The 20,428-nt window shown below is 48.8% G+C and overlaps 3 protein-coding genes across 5 annotated transcripts; 1 reads left to right on the forward strand and 2 right to left on the reverse strand.

Moving 5' to 3' along the window:
• Positions 1-354: 354 nt before the first annotated feature.
• tbc1d23 (TBC1 domain family, member 23) lies at positions 355-8,361 on the reverse strand. Of its 2 annotated transcripts, XM_068593133.1 has the most exons (19): positions 8,302-8,361; positions 7,433-7,544; positions 6,947-7,052; positions 6,648-6,852; positions 6,215-6,338; positions 6,002-6,126; positions 5,800-5,846; positions 5,579-5,682; positions 5,359-5,481; positions 4,991-5,083; positions 4,717-4,887; positions 4,368-4,410; positions 3,966-4,069; positions 3,738-3,877; positions 3,524-3,568; positions 2,176-2,264; positions 1,781-1,916; positions 1,354-1,548; positions 355-1,108 (listed from the first exon to the last, which is right to left on the reverse strand). In XM_068593133.1, the coding sequence occupies exons 1-19, from the start codon at positions 8,337-8,339 to the stop codon at positions 1,024-1,026; spliced, it is 2,085 nt and encodes a 694-aa protein (XP_068449234.1). In that variant the 5' UTR covers positions 8,340-8,361; the 3' UTR covers positions 355-1,023. The 2 variants fall into 2 exon arrangements, with proteins under 2 accessions (XP_068449234.1, XP_068449235.1); XM_068593134.1 differs by lacking the exon at positions 3,524-3,568.
• Positions 8,362-8,900: 539 nt separating this feature from the next.
• Positions 8,901-15,526, reverse strand: tomm70a (translocase of outer mitochondrial membrane 70 homolog A (S. cerevisiae)). 2 transcript variants are annotated; one of them, XM_068593130.1, is made up of 12 exons: positions 15,218-15,526; positions 13,606-13,779; positions 13,137-13,263; positions 12,940-13,049; positions 12,676-12,824; positions 12,092-12,299; positions 11,392-11,526; positions 10,749-10,856; positions 10,552-10,668; positions 10,383-10,480; positions 10,042-10,164; positions 8,901-9,957 (listed from the first exon to the last, which is right to left on the reverse strand). In XM_068593130.1, exons 1-12 carry the CDS (start codon positions 15,428-15,430, stop codon positions 9,804-9,806), a joined length of 1,716 nt encoding a protein of 571 aa, XP_068449231.1. In that variant the 5' UTR covers positions 15,431-15,526; the 3' UTR covers positions 8,901-9,803. The 2 variants fall into 2 exon arrangements, with proteins under 2 accessions (XP_068449231.1, XP_068449230.1); XM_068593129.1 differs by having other exon boundaries at positions 15,194-15,525.
• A 1,811-nt stretch (positions 15,527-17,337) lies between these two features.
• Positions 17,338-20,144, forward strand: lnp1 (leukemia NUP98 fusion partner 1). The gene is made up of 4 exons (XM_068593027.1): positions 17,338-17,526; positions 18,489-18,731; positions 18,917-19,015; positions 19,677-20,144. The coding sequence occupies exons 1-4, from the start codon at positions 17,341-17,343 to the stop codon at positions 19,863-19,865; spliced, it is 717 nt and encodes a 238-aa protein (XP_068449128.1). The 5' UTR covers positions 17,338-17,340; the 3' UTR covers positions 19,866-20,144.
• The last annotated feature ends 284 nt before the right edge of the window (positions 20,145-20,428 follow it).

Consider the following 20,428-nt stretch of genomic DNA (forward strand, 5'->3'; position numbering starts at 1 on the left):
CTGTTCAAACACATCGGAGATGTGAACCAAAGAGACCGAGCAGCAGCTTTGTTTACAGGGAAACAGAGAAAAGAGACTTTAAACTTCTGCAGAGCTCCACTGCAGCAGGAAGACAATCTGTGTGGACGTGTTCCAGACGTGTTCTAGACGTGTTCTAGACGTGTTCCAGACTCCTAGAAGAACGTCCACCAGTTTAAGTGAACGCTAGATGTAGAACATCTTCGCTCTCTGCTCTCACACCAGACTCCATTCACTAAAACACTGATTTAAGCTCTCAGAGCTCAGCAGCTGCTGCATCACCTGCTGCTGGGTTTCACTTGTGAAGAGACGACTTAATGTGAATTAACTCTTTAAAACACTTTAAAGTCTCTCAACAAGTCAAACCCAGCAGCAGGTGATGCAGCAGCAGAGCAGCAGCTCCTGAGCTCTGAGAGCTTAAATCAGTGTTTTAGTGAATGGAGTCTGGTGTGAGAGCGAGGATGAAAAAAATATAAGACACACTTTAACTGACGGACAGTCTTTTAGGGGTCTAGAACACGTCCACACAGAACATCACTGTGCTGCAGAAGAAGCTCACACAGACACACTTCTAAGCATCGGTACTGGCCCTTTAAATCAAAAGGTCATGTGGGTTAGCGCTCAGTGCGCAACCTGAAGGCCAGAAGGAAGTCGCCATCGTAGGATTTATCAACGATGACAAAAAACACACATTATAACCATTATACTGTTTAACTGAATGTAAGAGAATGGTTGAGTGGCCGCGGTGTGTTTCAGCGCGCACACACACACACACACACACACGCACACGCACACACACACACACACACTTTGTCCGTCCCTCGTCCTGCAGCCGGCAGTGCGTCCACCGTGTCCCACAAAAAAAAAAAAAGAAAGAAAGAAAACACCGACACACGGGGCTTCCCAGTCAACGCTGCACGGGTTCTGTCCAGCAGGAGGACCGGCGAGGGAGAGAGAAGGTTCCCTCTGGCCGACAGAGACGCTCCTCACAGTCTGTGTCGTCTCCTACGAGCTCTCCAGAGCGTCCAGCACCTTCATGATCTGCTGCTTTATGACCTTCGTGGCGTCGCCCGCGTTGGGTATCAAATACCTGCCAGGAAGAGACGGACAGACGAGACGTTAACAAACGACTGCCGGCAGAAAAGATGCAAGAATTAAATGTGCACGAGGCCGCAATGAAAGTTACGACAAAGTCACCGAGAGTTAGATGAGAAAATTGATCCCACTCTTGTGTTTTTAAGATAAATATGAAGCTACGGCTAACAAACAATTAGCTTAGCTTAGTTTAGCAGCTTTAGACTCCATCTTTAGAGTCCATCTTTAAGTCAGCATCACCTCTCCACAGCAGAGATCTCCACTCCGGCCGAGTTGTTGGTGCCGAACTTGAAGGTGATGAGTTCCGGGTGTTTCTTCTTGGACGTGATCTTCACCACGGAGTTCAGCGCTTGTCTGGACTGGATGTAGGCGAAGCCTTTCCGTGAGGCGATCTCCCTCAGGCAGTACATGTGCGTGGCTGTGATCAGCAAGTGGCTGGAACAACAACAACAACAACAACAACAACACTGAGACTCCTCTTCAAAACCATAGACCTCTTCTGCACCGTGGCGTCCGGTTCGAAAATGGAAACATGACTTATTTTATGGCAAACATTATCTGATTCAGGCATGCTGGGTAATGAAATGTTCAGCAGCGTCAGCATGTATGACGCGGTCAAGGGGGCTGAGCAGGGAGTCGGTGGTGATTTGGTGAGCGTCTGGCTCACCTGGGGAACATGTGACCGGTTTCCTTCACCTCGTTACATGGAATGTGGTGCTTTACGTCGGGCTTGTTGGTCCAGGTCTGGACGTTGACGATCTCCTTCCTGTCGTCGTCCGACATGGAGGAGCTGTCGATCTCATCTGGGGAGACGAGGTGTGTGTTTTTTAAATTGAAATAAAAAGGTGTAACATAATATTTTTAGTCTCCAGACTTCCAAAAACCCTTTTAAATGTTCACTCAGTCTCCGTGTGGTGTGGCAGATCCATCTCTCCATGACATGACAAATACTCACGACAGAGACATGTCATGTCCTGGAGATGTCATGTCTCTACGAACAACATCTTCATGAAACTAGAACCGATGACGTCACGCTGGTCCGGTGTCCTTCCTCCAGCTCACCTGTGTCGTACTCCTCCTCATCCCCGATGCTGAAGACGGGCTTCACCCCTCGGTACGGTTTGCCGACACGGTCGCTGCTGCTCACATGTCTAGAGGTGGAAAACAACAACAACAACAACCAGAGGGCTACTTCAGCGTCGCATCAGCACCGAGTGAAGGAGGTGGAGGTGCAGGAATGAGAAGGTGTCACATGGAGAGATGCATGAAGACTCCTTGAGAGCACTACTGCCGGCTACGCTGCTCAACATGAAGGAAGAGGTTAAAGGAGACGTTTGTAGCCCAGAGGAGCCGATTAGTCCGCTATGATATTCAGGGCTGCAGAACGCCGGAGGGTTGTTTATTTTAGGAATAGTGGACTCTGCACAGCCCTGGCTATCATCTATAAGAACAACGATGGAATGGAAAGACAGACTGTTAGAGTGCATCTCCAAGCAGTGAAGCTAAAAACAACAACTGCAGAAACACGTGAAACACCTCAGGTTATATTCAGTCGATGCTCCCTGAGCCAGCGCCAGAATGCTGTTAGTGAGAAGCACGAGGACGCAGCGCTAACGCCCCGCAGCGCTATGAGGCGACGCAGCGCTAACGCCCCGCAGCGCTATGAGGCGACGCAGCGCTATGAAGCGACGCAGCGCTAACGCCTCGCAGCGCTATGAGGCGACGCAGCGCTAACGCCTCGCAGCGCTATGAGGCGACGCAGCGCTAACGCCTCGCAGCGCTATGAAGCGACGCAGCGCTATGAGGCGACGCAGCGCTAACGCCTCGCAGCGCTATGAGACGACGCAGCGCTAACGCCTCGCAGCGCTATGAGGCGACGCAGCGCTAACGCCTCGGAGCGCTATGAAGCAACGCAGCGCTAACGCCTCGCAGCGCTATGAGGCGACGCAGCGCTAACGCCTCGCAGCGCTATGAGGCGACGCAGCGCTAACGCCTCGCAGCGCTATGAAGCGACGCAGCGCTATGAGGCGACGCAGCGCTAACGCCTCGCAGCGCTATGAGACGACGCAGCGCTAACGCCTCGCAGCGCTATGAGGCGACGCAGCGCTAACGCCTCGGAGCGCTATGAAGCAACGCAGCGCTAACGCCTCAGAGCGCTATGAGGCGCTAGCACCTTGTAGCGCTAACGCCTCGCAGCTGCAGCGCCGTCGCATGAGTGAGAGATGCCGATAGTCTGAGCATGCGTTGATGTGACACTGAACGCTCCCCGAGCAATCCGGACAGCCAGGTGAGACCAGGTGTGACCAGGTGAGACCAGGTGAGACCAGGTGAGACCAGGTGAGACCAGGTGAGACCAGGTGAGACCAGGTGAGACATGCCGGGGGGACAAAAACAGCTGGATGTCTCTTACCGATCTGGGAGCACCTTCTCTGGCCACGGCAGATTGAAAGACATTCTGGCGTGGAATAAGGAACAAGGTATGCTTCCATTAAAATACATCACCTGAGTTAAGTTCAGCTCAGGAGACGACAGGCTGCACCTGTTGATGAGTTTAAACCCCAAAGGACCGCAGGTGGAAGAAGTACTCGGACTCTTTACTGTCGAAGGGGGGGGGGGGGTCTCACCTGTCTACAGGAGTGGCGGTGTTCTCGATGAAGCTGATCATTTTCTCCTTTACGTTCACAGACTTTGACTTGAAGGCGAAGGTCATTTTGTTGACCAGAGATTTGACCCCTTTTCCGTCTCCGGGGCTCAGAGGGTCTCCCTGTGGGAGGAAGAGGAGGAGGAAGATCAGGTGAGGCTTAAACCACTGGATCACACCTGAGATGACTCTGAGCTGCTCGGTCTCTCACGTCTGAGCTCAGGCTGCTGTGGGATCCAGACGTGCTGACGATCCAGTGGAGGTACGACGAGTCCAGACCCTCGATGTTCATGTCCACCAGGTGCTTCTGGAGCGCTGAGGAGCAGAGTACACAGAGTACATGGTCTAGTATCATTATGTACATATATACAGATTGTACGCATTCTAATATAACTATATCCGTCATTTTACTGTTTATATTACTGATTATTAATCTCCATTCTGTCTAAGATTATGTTATTTAAAACATTTTAAAATACATTTCAGGACGTGAATCTATTTACGAAAACAAAGCACATATTTGTGTTTTTGCGGTGCGTGTATAGTCGTGTATTGTCGTGTATTGTCGTGTATTGTCGTGTATTGTCGTGTATTGTCGTGCTCAGCTGCTCACCCATGAATCCTCCTTTAGCGATGCTGACGTATTCTTTGTTTTTCTGGAACAGAAAACCTTCCATTAGCAAAGCCGCGTGAAGCCTCTCACCTGCAGGAAGTGCTCGTGAACATCAGCGGCGTTCCACTTAAACCTGCAAAGGGTTAAACTGCTCCGCTCACATAGAGACACAGGAGGAGGAATCTGATTGGAGGAAAGTCTCTTAAAGCAGCTGAAGCTGAGCAACACGACAGAATAAGCTACATGTAGTGTATTTGTGAAAAACAAATAAATCATAAAACAGCTATAACTTTGTGATCAGAGAAGGCTTCGAGGCCCTGACGGCCACCACGCATGTTCATGTCCTCACCTGCAGGAAGTGGGCCAGCACCATGTTCATGTACATGTCCTCCTCCTCCCTCCCGCTGCCCATGAAGCACAGGTGCTCCCCGCTGGCCACGGAGCCGGACTCCAGCGACTGCTTCTGCGCCTCCAGCAGCGACTTCACGGAGAGAGAGAACTCAGACGGGTTCTGGAGCATCTGCAGGAGGGGAGAAGGAAACACACACACACACACACACACGGGTTGTGTTACTCTGTAAGCGCTCTGATCCTCCACGCGGCCGGCCGGCGTCTCCTCTCACCAGGTCCGAGTCCAGGTGGAAGGCCGTGGACAGGTGGCCGGCGTTGTACTGCTCCGCAGGCCGACAGTCCACCACGAAGAAGCGCACGCCGTCCTGAAAGGAAAGTCCATTAGGAACGTCAACCCGGAGAACAGGAAGTGACCATATATGGACAGAGGAGGAGCGACGTAGAGACCTGTCAATCACCTTGTAGCCCCGCCCTAAAGCTTTATGGTCTGTTCGTGTGGCGCTTTAAGGCTCTTTCTGATATTTCAGTTCCTCATCTCCTTCAAAACACACCAGCTGCTGCAGTAATGTTTTGTTATAAAGCAGTGCATGCTGGGTATCGTCTCGTTCTTTCCGTCTCCGGTGAGGAGCGAGCCACTGACCTGCTGCAGCTGGTTGGCCTGCAGGATCTCGGGGACGGACACGGGGAGACACAGCGCCTGACTCAGGTCGGTGTCCTCCTCCTTCAGGGCCACCAGGCTGCTGCCGAACAGGTTCTGGTTCATCTAGCGGGAGGAAGCGGCACAACGGAGTCTCATGAGGGAGTCTGCACCAGCAGCACCGCTACGTCATACATGCATACATGCAAACACACAGCGTTACCTTCCTGAGAGACAGAGGCGTCTTGCTCTGGTAATACTGAGCCAGAGAGAATAAGTCTTCCACGTCCTCCGCCTCCAGGTGAGAAGGAGACTCTTCCAGCATTTCTGTGACAAAGAACGATTTGTTAAGCGGCAGTAACGTCAGCGCCGAAGAGCATCGGCAGAATCCTATGGATCACATCCCTCGACACGACGAAGCCGCGAATAAACCGACAGACTTACTGATGATGTCTTCTCTGCTGTCTCCTTCCTGTGACAGGATGGCCTCTCTGAAGGAAAAACACAGCATCGAGTCAGAATTCACAATTTAAAGTTTCTCCCAAACGATCGCCGCGCGATCGTTTGGGAGAAACTTTAAATTGTGAATTCTGACTCGATGCGAGCTAGCTAGCTAGCCAGCTAGCTTGCAGTAGCGGTTGCGTACTTGGCGTTGACGAGGATGATGAGCATGAGGAAGAAGATGAGGAAGGGGTCGGCCTGCCGGAGGTAGCAGTCCCACAGCGCCTGGGTGACGTCGGGGGGGCAGTGGCTGGAGAACAGACTTCCCATCTGAGGAGGAAACGAACGGAAACACGAGGAGGTCAGAAGGGGTCGGGGGGGGGGGGGGGGGGCACGTAACCACGACGACAGAACCAACCCAGTTGATGGCGTAGGAGTCCGGCGTGATCTTCTTGGTGTCCAGGAAGCTGCAGAGCTCCGGCTCGTGGTACTGCAGCAGGAGTCTGTACAGGTGGAAGGGCCGGCCGCTTGGAACGCAGTCCCTGAGACAAACGGGTGGAAACAAACTTTATGCCTCCGTTATTGACTCATACGGATCAAAAGTTGCAGATTTAACCATCACAGGGGGAAGTATCCAGTAAAACTTGTGATCAGGAAGTCATGATGTTCCTCTTAGCTCTGGTCATGTGACTTTGTAAAAAAACAATCAGTGTTTAGGCCAACAGGAGGAGAGCTAGTAACGTTAGCAGCACTGCTAACAGACAACTAGCACGAGAAGAGCAGAACTTCTGTGTAATAATGATAATAATTAATAGCGTTAAAGCAGAAGAGGGCTCGAGGTCAAAGGTCACCTGGGGATGTGCTTGTTCATGACGGCGTAGAAGCAGTTGTAGAGGTCGCTGCGCGGCAGCTGCAGGCCCAGCAGCGGCTTCAGCAGGTGCGGCCAGCTGGTCTCCGGGCTGAAGGAGATGTTCCTGGACTTGCAGTAGAAGGTGATGACGGACTCCACGTCGCACGCGGAGTCCCGCCTCTCCTCCTCAGAGACCTCCAGCTGGTCTGCACGCAGAACCGACAGAGAGAGACACAGGTCGTGTGTGATGGACTGTTATAATGTACACTGCTGTACCTGCAGGACAGGTGAGGTACCCACCGATCAGCTGTTGGCTGCGCTGGTGAATGAGCGTCTGTTCCGGTAGGTCCAGGACGCCGTCCCAGGGAGACAAGCTGTCTCCTTTACCAGAGACGTTGAGAGCGATCTGCCGACAGGAAGCAGCGTCAACGAGTGAATAACTGATCTAACGTCTCTGCTCTCTGCACACACACCAGACTCCATTCACTAAAACACTGATTTAAGCTCTCAGAATCAGGAGCTGCTGCATCACCTGCTGGTGGGTTTGACTTGTTGAGAGACTTTAAAGTGTTTTAAAGAGTTAGTTCAGATTAATTTTTAGCAGGTGATGCAGCTGCATTCGGTCCCTTTAAACTACCAACAGGTACATATACATTGCTGATGTGTAAAATATGTTGTTTCAGACAGAATGTGGGTGTGTCACATAGACCTGCTGGCCGGTCTTTCCAGTCGGTTGACTGACAGCACAGGGATTTATTTTAATAAAGAACGTAACGCCGTCCTCACCTTCCACATCTTGGCCCGGTGCTGGGCCGAGTGCTCCTGCACCTGCACCATGCTCCTCTCCATCTCCATGTCGGAGCCGCCCGAGTCCAGAGCCTCGGCGAGATCCTGGTCCCTGAGGGAGGGACGGCAGTCATGAGGCTCATAAACCACCAGATAACGCAGCCGAGGTCGTAAAGTCTTTGTGGAACACGACGCGACAACGCGCCGGACGTCTGTGTTTACACAGAGAGGTTAAGTCAGTCCTCAACCAGAGAAACATGAGCCGACTCATCGATTACTTGATTTAAAAATAGACAGATCCTGAAAACTGAGCTTCTGCACGAATAATAAACACAAAAGCACTTTAACTTCTTGTGTTCATTCATTCTCTTTAGTGACTGCAGAAGGGATTACAATATAAATATAAATACACGTTTTTGTCCACAAAATAAAAGACATTTCTTTCCCAAAATGAAATGAATATTTATATATATATATTAAAATAAATACATATTAATATTATTTGATCACCTGCTGGCTGGTTTTTTTTGTTTATTTCTACTTATAAAGACATTTTCACACCAAAAAAAGTAAAATAAATAAACATAACAGAAATGCAACAGAGTAAAGAAGCGTTGCTGCAGTCACGTGAGAGCAACGGGTTCATCCGGGTTCTGATGACAGGGGAGCAGAACCCGACTCGACACCGGCTAGCTAGCTAGCTAGATAGCTTCGAGGCGTTTGCTAGCTTGCTGGCTGACGCGCTTCTCCCGGAAACGGGTCGACTCGAGGAAAGAGAGCGACGTAAAACACATTGCGATGGCCGACCGGTCTCCCGAAGAGAAGACACGACTGTCGCGGTGTCAGCACCGACAACTGAACCGACTCACCAGCTGCCCTGAAGAGCTTCCTCCGCGGCGTCCGCCATTGTTGTGTTGACGGAGAGACACGTCACGCGTGCCGTAAACGCGGCCGACGTGTCGCACAACGCTGTCGTAGAAGAGCAACTTGGGACCGCAACTAAATTGTCCTCGTTCAGCAATTTAACAAAGATGTTAATGCTCACACAACTTTTATTAATTATGATTTTGCTTTATTTGTACTTTATTATCCCGATACTAACGTGTCATGTGTTGTTGGTATTATATTATCATAATTATAAAATACTAATATTGGTTTTTGTATTTTATTACCGTGATAAAATACTAATTGTCAATTATAGTAATTTTTTGTTTAATTTGTACTTTATTATCATAAAATATGAATTATTACAATTATAAATATTATTTACAATTATGAAATACATTTGTTAAAAATACTAAACATGATCAAAGTATGAGGTAAATAGTTTGTGAATATTAGCGTAAACATAAAAACACAAACATGAAGCTGAAACTTGTTTATCAGATGAAACGGCAGCAAACAAAACGTTTTGAAGCATAAAAACAAAAGTTTTCTCCCGAGAAGAAAGAAACAAAGACGCGTGAACTCGTTGCAGGAATTACATCTTTATTGGGATTCTCGTTCACTTTGGTCGCCATGGATACCGCGGATGGAGAACGTCAGAGTGGTTCCTCTGGAACGATTCAGAGAACGTCAGCTTCCTCACGCGGTGCCATGAGAGCTGCAGAGTCAGCAGGACCGTGGTCACTGACTACTCTTCCTCCTCTTCCTCAGAAACAATAAGGCTTGTGTTTGTTAAACGAGAAGAACTCTGATAAACAGAACAATAAAGACCGGTTTCTCTCGTCTGATTATGTGATGAAGCATGGAAATAAACATTTTACAACAAAATAGAAAACAGAAGTTAATCAGTTGGTGCGAGCTGGAAAACAAAAAGAAACCGTGACGTTTACTTCTGACGCAACGTCACAAACTAGACGTTAATGTTTTATTCCTCCCTCGTGGTCGGGTTCTAGTGTTCAAGACCTCACGTTTACATTTATTCATAAAGTCAACATGCTGCACAAAGAATATAAAAAGGAAACAGGAGGTTTGACTCCAGCGTCACAAACAGACGTGACTTTAATGTTGCATTCAGAGCTGATGAGAGTTACACACGACGGAGCCGGAAGGACAAATTACTAAAAAAAACAACAGAAACACTTGAAATGAGCATAAATTAAGGAGCTCTGTGACGCTCTCAGCATCTCTGGAGACTGAAGCCAGTCACAGAGCCTCTAAAGTCAGTAATGGTTTCACATGGTTACTTCAGTTCAGACGCTGAGAGGAGTTCCTTTACTCTCACCTGGATGAACAGGAACCTCATGATGTCACCGTATGATTTATCTATTCATTCATATATATATATTATATCAGGCTCTTTCTCTTATCATCCAGTACTCTTGTTGTGTTGTTGCAGATCAAAGATAGGTGGCGTTAACAGGAGCGCTCACAGCGTCGGCGGCTTCAGGCCGTACTTCCTGGCCACCTCCGTCTGTGCGTACGCGGCGTCGCACAGCGAGTACAGGTGAGCCATCTCCATCTCGGACTTAGCCAGGTTGATCGCCTTGTTGAACATGTCGATGGCCCGGTCCAGGTTCCCCCTGAGGAGGAGGAGGAGGAGAAGGAGAAGAAGGTTACTTCCTGCTCAGAGACTCAGCGTGTGGGCGGAGTCAGGTGTTCCTCACCTTTGGACCTCGATGGTTCCCATAGTCTCGTAGGCAAAGTCACATTTGTTGTCGATCTCGATGGCTTTGCTGATGAGCTCCAGACCCAAATCCAGGTCCTGCTTCCACTGCAGCTGCAGCAGCCTGAGAACCCACAGAGAACCCACGGAGAACACACAGAGAACCCACAGAGAACCCACGGAGAACACACAGAGAACACACAGAGAACACACAGAGAACACACAGAGAACACACAGAGAACACACAGAGAACACACAGAGAACCGTTAACCAGCAGCCAGGCCCAGGTACTAGCGATGAAGCATGAGGTTTCACGTCCTCGCAGCTCTGTGTTACTCTCACCCCTTGTGGACGTAGGTGGTCGCGTTGTCGGGCTCCAGCTCGATGCATTTGTCGTACATCTCGTCCGCTTTCCCAAACTGCTGCTGGTCGGTCAACGCCTGGAGACACAGAGAGTCAACGAGCTGCCGCTCCACCGCCGTGCGAAACGAGGATGGAGCTCCACCTTTACCTGAGCGTACAGCGCGTAGCCCTCCGCACACCTGGGGAACTGCCGGATGACGTTCTCGAAGCCGTCCATGGCCGTCTGCACCTGAGAGGGGTTGTTCCCCGTGTAGGCCTGTCGGTACTGAGGAACACAGGAGCACGCGCTCAGCGCCCGTCAGCAGGCTGAAGCAAACCGTTCACGCAGGATTCTTCTCTACTCACCAGGGCGAAGCACTTCTGCGCCTGAGCGAGGGCCGAGTCGGGCCGCAGCACGATGCACTCGTCAAAGTCTCCCACCGCCTCGTCCACCTGGTCCAGCAGGATCTTCAGCTGCGAGGAGAGAATCAGACTTCAGAGAGCGGAGCGCATCAGGACGTATGAGACGCCGAAGAGGTGTCGGGTGAGGCCGCGTGGTTAAATAGGTAGCTACGGCTAACAGCTAACATGCCGCTCCGACTTGGACCGGACGCCACAGTGACTCACTATCGCCTCTAGAGGCACGAGTGGTATTACAAGACAGGACAAGGTTCATACACTCTGACCAACGGACTTTCATGACTTTAAACCAAATGTTCATGACTTTAAACCAAATGTTCATGAGCAAACGTTGTGTGAAATGTGTGTGTACAGTACAAAGTGATAAAATGTAGTATTTGAACTAACAATGAGGATTCAAAGCATACAGTAGCACTACACTTTGGGGATTTCATTTTTTTAAGGACTGTTCCATGTTCTCCATGCCGTGTGAACGCTGCATGACGGGTCGCGACTCGCTGGTTTAATGTTCATAAAGCTGGTTAACGTCTAAACTTCTGGCCACGTCTTTAACTTAGTAACTTCTTAGTGAACACGCTGACTGACCCACCTGCCCTCGGTGGTGATACACGTCGGGGTTACGCGTGTCGATCTCGGCCGCCATGTTGAAGTCCTGCGTGGAGAGCATGGGCTGCTGCTGCTGCATGTACATGCTGCCGCGCTTGATCAGCGCGTTGGCTCGCAGCTGGAACACGAGAACACACAACCTGTTGGGTCCACGGCCTGCAGCTCAGGCTGGTTCCTGCTCTGAGCCGACAAGGAACCAAAGATCACCTGAAGAACTACTGAAGCTCCACAGAGGCTACACAGGTATGGAGACAGGTAGGGAGGTAGGTAGGTAGAGAGACAGGTTGGTAGGCAGGGAGACAGGTAGGTATGGAGACAGGTAGGTAGGTAGGTAGGTAGGCAGGTAGGTAAGGAGAGAGACAGGTTGGTAGGCAGGGAGACAGGTAGGTATGGAGACAGGTAGGTAGGTAGGCAGGCAGGTAGGTAAGGAGAGAGACAGGTAGGTATGGAGAGAGACAGATAGGTATGGACACAGGTGGGTATACAATCGATAGGGAGACAGGTAGGTTTGGAGACAGGTAGACAGGTAGGTAGGGAACAGGTAGGTAGACAGGTAGAGAGACAGACAGGTAGAGAGGTGTGTGGACTACTAGCAGCCTCTGGAGGTCCAGTAGTTCAGGTGACCCTGGTTCCCTCCTCAGACTCCTCCCTCCTGCTCCTGCTGGCCCTCAGCCGGGCCGTACCTTGACGTTGGCGTCCTGCATGTTGATGACGCGGTCCAGGTCGGGCTGCGCCGCGGTGGCGTTGCCGATCAGCAGGTAGAAGGTGGCGCGCAGCAGCAGCGCCTCGGCGGTGTAGCGGCCCTCCGAGTCGACCTCCTTGCTGCACTCGTTGATGATCTTGTCGTAGTTCTCCTCCTCCATGTACTGCTTGGCCTTCAGGTAGGCGGAGCTACAGAGGAGAGAGATCAGACACGTTGTTGGAGATGTGAACTTCAATAAAGCTTAAAGACGAGACTCATGATGCGTTTGTATATCTTTTTTAAAATGCTCTGGAAAAAAACTAAATGAATCTGTGGCAGCAGGACTGTAATCATTTAAAACGGCCCAAATGTAATGATTGGACAGACTTCCTGTTTGTCCACATACCTGGCTACCTGTCTGGCTACCTATCTACCTGTCTCTCTACCTACCCGTGTGTCTGTCTGTCTGTCTGTCATGATATTTTGGGGGCGTGTCTTTAGAGTGAAGAAGACTTAAAGACTCTCTACTCTCTGCTTGTTCTCAGGCGACCGTCCCTCAGCTGTAAGTCATGAACCGTCTCTGACCTCTCGGTGACCTCTGCGGCCTCGCCCTCTTTGTCTTTGTCCTCGTCCTTCTTCTCCCCCTTCTGCAGCGCCTGAGAGATGATGTCATCGGTGAAGGAGCTGAAGTAGGACTTGATGAACTGAGGAGAAGGCATCATGGGCTCGCGGCTCTAAAGGAGAAGACGACAACACAAGGATCACACGTCTCTCGTGATGCGTTACCTCGACTCCTCTGGTTGTATAGAAGCTTCATGTGTTAAGCTGCATTCAGTGTGGATAACATACCTTGTACTTCTCTTTGGCCTTCTCTTTCCCCAGATGCTTCAGCACTTTGTCTGCTAGCAACATGCTCTGCTGGTTCTGGAAGGCCTCCAGGATGCACACCGCCGTGACGTCTGCAGGACACACCGCACGCCGTCAGTAACGGGCTGCAGGTTGTTTTTTTGGTTTGACTTGTAAAACGACTCTTGTTTCAGTCTCACCTTCTAGACATTCCTTCTTGTTGTCGAGCTTTTCCAGAGCTTTGGCTCTCCTGAACAGAGCCTTCACGTAGCGAGGATTCATGGCCACGGCCTGACAGCAGTCCTGAACCACTTCGGTCCATTTCATCTGAAACGAGGATCACGAGATGTTTACAGACTCTGAAACCTTCAAATCAAACCACGAAATCTGGAGATAAATTAAACTAATCTTTTAAAACAGAAGAATGTCCTCCAGGTTAAGTGAACGCTACATGTAGAACATGTCCACCTCTTCACCTTTCTGACTGGACTGAAGCTGTTCTCTCTGCTCTCACACCAGACTCCATTCACTAAAACACTGATTTAAGCTCTCAGAGCTCAGGAGCTGCTGCTCTGCTGCTGCATCACCTGCTGCTGGGTTTGACTTGTTGAGAGACTTTAGTGAACATGAACTAACTCTTTAAAACACTTTAAAAGTCTCTCCACCCACCAGCTGCTCGAAGGCGGCGGCTCTGTTCTGGTAGAAGGTGGACAGGTCGGTCTTCTGCTCAGCGGGGCAGAGCCCGATGGCCTCAGTGTAGCACTGGATGGCACTGTCGTACTTGCCGGCCTTGAAGTACTTGTTGCCTTTGTTCTTGGCGGCTTGAGCTCGATCCAACGGGCTCTGAGGGAAAGACCCAACAGTCATTAAACATGGTGTTCACCAGAGATGCCTTCATGCGCTTCTTATGAAGTAATTTAGCAGGAAAAAGCTTCACAAAGACTTCATTGATGAAAGAAATCTTTAAAGTTTGTATATTACGTTATGAATGTTTTTATCTCTTTATAGACCAAAGACGTCTCTTACTGATACATATGTATGATTTACTCTTATATGTTCACATTCTTATATATAAACTTGTTATATAACATCGTATACTACTTCTCATAGGCCAGACTATTTCATTTAATCTAAATATTTTATTAAAACACATCCATGAGCCGGTTTCAGCTCTTGACTGTTCACCGTGCTCTCTTCTAGTTTTATCGGTTATTTCCCTTAATGTACCTCTTATTAATACTTTATATGTTATTGGTATCATGTGGACCGTCACCACGCCCTCATCATCATTTTCAACACAGGAGTATTTGTTTTAGTACACACCAATAATAAAATACCAGCTAGAAACACAACACACATAATAACAGATTGAACTATTATGCACACAAGTGGATGCAAAACCTGTCAATCCTGAATCTTTACCTACGAGTACTTTCATGACCAAGCAATAAAACAACTGATATTTAAATATTATACATTTAAAAAACACCAATGAACAACAATACAATAAAAAAAGAACGGCTGCAAGTAAAGTGTTGCAAACGTATCCATATACTCACTGTATGTATACAAATATACAGTATGTACACATGTGCATACTGTATATAAAGTATATACAGTATGTTCTCTCTCTCTCTATATATATATATGCAACACTTTATTTGCATGCATATGTATCCATACATGTACTCATGTGCATACTATTATACAGTATGTATATATGGTATATATGCATACTGTATCTAGTTTATATACAGTATGTATACAGTATATAAACTACATATATAGTATGTACTCACGTGCATACTGTACATAAATGATATATACAGTATGTACTCATGTGTATACTAAATATGAAGTATATATACAGTATGTACTCATGTGCATACATGTGGGTGGTTTTATAAAGAAAGTGAAAGTATGAAGCGCACCGATTAAAACATTTAGTGCATTTAAAGCTTTTCAAACTATAATAAACAGAATATGATGTATAGAAACACACAGTATGCATCAGCTGGAGACCTTCAATCGCTCGCTCTGCAGCTGGTTACCTGGTTAGCAGCCCGTTAGCAGCGCGTTAGCAGCTAACCAGGTAAACCACATGAGCTAATCCACAGAACGCGTCGTGACAGTCGGTGTCCTTGACGACACTTTAACGTAAATGACGCGTTAATCCCGTAAAGAGTGGCGGGGCGGCAGGGGGGAGGGGTTTATATACGTTAACAGCGGGGGGCACGGGGTCTCCCGGTCGCGTTACCATGCTCTCCTGCTCGCGGCTCACCGCGGCGGCTCCGTCTTGGCCCTGCACCGGGCTCGCGCTGCCTTCCGGCGTCTTCCGCTCCCCGGTCCGCTTGCCGTCCTTGTTCGTCCGGCTGCGGTTCCACAGGTACAGCGCCCCGACCCCCAGCGCTATTGGGGTCCCGACCAACAGGGCCAGCTGCCAGCGGGGGAGCCCGGTCCCGGACTGCGGCTCGACTGGCTTAGACGCAGCCATTGATCCACAAGCGAGCGGTCGTTAGCCAGCAGGAGGACAGCGTGAGCGCGCGCCGCTTCTTCTTCGTCTTCTTCTTCCCGTGTTTCGGAGGTCACAGGGAGCCGCGAAGGATCATGGGATACTGGAGGACACTCTGCGGGGCTGTGTGTAGTTGTAGTGCCAATAGTAGCATTTTGTAGTACAAACACGGTTCTTCTTCTTTTATGTTTTCTGTTAGCTTACGATGCTAACTTCCTGGTGTGTACCGCCACCTACCGGACCGGAGCGTGTATGACAGGATGAGGTTAAAACAAAAGTAATAACAAAAAAAATAAAAAAATATTCCTTCTCTTCTTCTGTCTTTATCTGAAGCTGCCGCTAACGACTCTGTTGAAAATGTCTTTATAACTTTATATTTGACTTCTTTATGCCTATGAGTGTGAAATGTTTTCAGTTTTTACATATATGGTACATATATAACACACACACACACACACACACACACACACACACACACACACACACACACACACACACACACACACACGAATAGACACACACCCTGGTCGATGTGGTTAATATGAGAGATGAGAGACGGTGTGTGTGTGTGTGTGTGTTCCAGTTCACAGCTCTGATGAGCGCTGGAGGCGACGTGTCCTCGAACTCACCAGCAGCGCTGCGTTCAAAGTCAGCTGCGTTCAGCTGTCAGAGAGAAGTTAGTACTTGTATTTCCTGCTGCTTTAGATACTTTTACCCTGCTGCTTTTAAGAGAATATATATATATATATATATATATATATATATATATATATATATATATATATATATATCATTTAACATATAAATATAATATATATTATTTAACATATAAATATAATATATATATATAGATAAATATATATAAAAATGTCATGAAATCCTATATAGTCAGCCCCCCCCCCCCCCACTACTAAAGTCATTCAAAGGGTCACGAAGTAACCAGGAGACTCACAATGACAACTAACAAACAAAAGACACAGCAACCAGGAAAGAGACACAACAATGACAAAGAGACACAAAATAACTACATGAATCATATTTTGATTAAACCTTTAAACCAACGTCGTATCAGCTTCTTCTCATCTTCATCTTCTTCAGTCTTCATTACGTTCATATTTGGAACTTCTTCACTTTTTCTGGGACTTTTCTGCCCAAAACAACCGCTCAGCTCTTTAATGAGTTCATTTTGATCAGCTCATTTTAAAGTACCTTTTTAATATTGTATTAATTAAAATGTCTCCAAGACACAAAAACTAATTCCATGTCTGAGAAGACTTTGCAATGAGCTGGATTCTGGTTTCCATGCGTGTTCTCCTTCATATCTCCTGACTCAACTCTTCCTCATTGTTGTTCTCAGTGGAATCCTCTCAGAATCTTTCTCCTGCTGAATATTTCATGTGACTGCGCGTCCACGTGACGGTCCAGCGGTCTGCATCCGTGCGCGGCCTCGGGCCCCCGAGCAGCTCCATAACTATCGACAGGTTTGATGTGTTCGGCCAGTGGAAAGTTTGGTGGAATTGGAGTTGCGGTCGTCCCCCGAGGGCCCGGCTGCAGTGGAAACATCAGCAGCAGCTTCACATCGTCGCCGGCTCCAGCAGACAGCAGCCGCTCCCCGTGGGCTGCGTCTTTAATACTCTACTGAAACACTTTGAAGAGGAGTCACTTGTTTGAAGACTCCGGGATCAAAGCTCAGAGTTTATTTTGGGATCGTCCTCGAGAGCAACAGAGGGTCAGAGACCGGGGGCTCCAGGCTCCACAAGGTGCTGCCACCGGCCTCGTGGGGCCCGGTCTGTGTCCCAGAGGCCCTCCGTCCCGCGCCTCCTCTCCGTCCTGCGCCTCCTCTCCGTCCCGCGCCTCCTCTCCGTCCCGCGCCTCCTCCTCGGCCCTCCACCATGTCCCTCCGGCTGCTGCCGGCTTTCAACACGGAGAACGACGATGACGACGACGGGAACTTCACCAAATGGATGAGCAGCTACTGGGGCCACGGGGCCGAGGGCGGGCCCTCCAGGGACAGGAAGCGCAGCTTCAGGAGGCCGGCGGCCACGCGGGGGGACCGGAGAGCGTCGCTGCCGACGGTGGTAAGGACCCGCAGCGAGAGGCCGAGCGAGAGGAGAACACATGAAACATTACCTTTAGAAACCAACCCATGGGGCCATTTGAATGCTGTTTGTATTTTCTCATATGTTAAACTACATATTTCACTTGTATATTACTGATGGAGTTTAATACACCCAAATACATCAGTTTGAGGTTTTTATTTATAAAACAAGCTATGATTTACAGTTTTATAAAACAATCTCTCAGTCTGCCCCTCAGTGATGAAGAGCAGGAACACGTCATGCACGAAGATGTGTCAAGACACAACATAACTACAAAGAGACACAACATAACTACAGAGACACAACATAACTACAGAGACACAACATAACTACAGAGACACAACATAACTACAGAGACACAACATAACTACAAAGAGACACAGAGTAACTACAAAGAGACACAAAGTAACTACAAAGAGACAGAAACAGACATATGAAGTGAGACCAAATAAACACATTTAAAGAAGTCATTCTTTCATATCTTTGAGCGGTCAGGCGCCTCGTGTGGCTCAAACGTGAACTGCAGATATAAATATAAAAAGACTATGGACTGAACGATCAAACGTTTAATGACCGACACTCTCGGCGATGCATTCAGGGACCTGTTTGTGTGTTCAAGAGAACAATCCTCTGAACGATCTTCTTTGCTTCCAGCAGCTGCTGATTGTAATCTGATTACTGCTGTTGATGAAAGGACTATTTATAGAGAGGAGACTTACAACCTGGTACTGAAGGATAACCGAGAGATCAACTGCACACACACACGCACGCACGCACGCACGCACGCACACACACACACACACACACACACACACACACACACACACACACACACACACACACACACACACGCACGCACACACACACACACACACACACACACACACACACACACACTCAGCTGTCTGTCAGTGTCCAGATTCAACATCCTGTCCCCACAGTCCCAGCTGGACGCCATGAAGCTGCACCGCCTCCACGCGGCGGCGATGTCGCCCGGCTCGAGTCACCTGAAGGGCCGAGAGGAGGCGGGCGAGGCCCGGAGCCACCAGCGGGCCCGCCGGGCCTCCTCGGACGACAACTGCCGGTCCAGGGCGTCCATCCCGGAGAACCGGATCAGCACCATCCCCGAGCTCACCGAGTCCTTCGAGAGGAGGCTCTTCCTGCGCGACAAGAGGAGTCACAAGGTGGACGACCACGAGCCACACAGAGAGACGCAAAGACACGCAAAGCGACACAAAGAGACACACAACAGATACAAAGAGACACACATTGACTACAAGGAGACACAATATATTATCAATATTAAAGATAACTTTTCTCTTGTCAGTTGAGCTTGAACAGAAAGATGTTTCTTTCTTTCTGTCCACAGAGTGACGGAGACAGGTTGTGTCTGGTCTGTCACGAGGACATGAAGAAGAGCGGGGGGGCGGGGCCAGAGCTGCACTGTCCACACCGCTTCCACAAAGAGGTAACACAACGCGTTGCGTGTCTGTTCACCGGGTCACACCGTCCCAGCACGGCAGACATCAAACCCCGGGGCAGGAAGGCAGCGACTTGTCCTGTAGGACGTCTCAAAGACTCACAAAGTGACCACGAGGAGACACAAAGACACACAAAGAGACTCACAGTCTGATGCAAAAAAGCGTTGCGAATATTCGCTAGCAGAAATTAAAACTGTTTTACAGGAACGTGACCGGGTCAGTTTAGGTTAGCTAGTGAGGCTATATGCTGCTAACTACAGGAACGTGACCGGGTCAGTTTAGGTTAGCTAGTGAGGCTATATGCTGCAAACTACAGGAACGTGACCGGGTCAGTTTAGGTTAGCTAGAGAGGCTATGTGCTGCTAACTACAGGAACGTGACCGGGTCAGTTTAGGTTAGCTAGAGAGGCTATGTGCTGCTAACTACAGGAACGTGACCGGGTCAGTTTAGGTTAGCTAGTGAGGCTATGTGCTGCTAACTTGGGGTAACGTAGCCGCGCCATCTTTCCGCCATGAAATGAAGTGAATTAACACATAAAGTCGAGCGAGGAACCTCAGACAGAAAAGCGTTGTGATAAACCTCAACTCTTCTGTTGTGAACGCAGCAGTACACTGACCGCCGTGTCTCCTCTCTCGTGGTTCCCTGAAGGCGTCCCGGAGGTCCGAGGGCCGGATCGCCCTCAGCGAGGTCTGTCAGGCCAGGAGGTTCTCTGACGAGAGGAGGAGCTCTGCAGACGGCCCGCTGTGCCCGGAGAGGGAGGAGCCGAGGGAGGAGCCTAGGGAGCAGAGGGAGGAGCCTGCAGCGCGGCGCCAGCTCTCCCTCCGGAGACACCGCTGACGTCATCAGGATGTACGGAGGATTCACACTGACGAACGTCTGGATTTCGTCTCCTGAGACCTTTTGTGTGACGTTCATGGGTTCAGATCTCAGGGCCTCGGCGGTTCGATCCCGTGTGGTCGACCCCATCGTCTGCTCGACTACCGCTCGCTCTCCACGCCGTCAACAGGCAGGTTTCCATAAATCGTAATTGTACCAAAAAAAACAAACATTTTAGATTAATCAGAATTTTCCCAAATATTATTTTACTTGTTTTAGATTTGACTATTTGATAAAAGATATAACCGGTGGTGTTTTTTACACTCGTATTAGCTGATATTTACGCGTCATATTGAAATATGAGTTATTAATACATGCCTCTTTTATAAGATATATATATATATATATATATTATAAATATAGCCTATATATATATATATATATATATATATATATATATATGATATTTCTGTCATTTATTAGAGAAAACAAGAGTTGCTCACGAGTCGTGTGACTGTGAAAAGTTCAAACTTTTTACTAACTATGTAATCGGGCACAGACAGTATTATTTTGTGTGTTGTAAT

Source organism: Clinocottus analis, unplaced genomic scaffold, assembly GCF_023055335.1.
Source record: "Clinocottus analis isolate CAN_PGR_092001 unplaced genomic scaffold, fCliAna1.0.p SCAF_28, whole genome shotgun sequence".
Lineage (NCBI taxonomy): Eukaryota > Metazoa > Chordata > Actinopteri > Perciformes > Cottidae > Clinocottus > Clinocottus analis.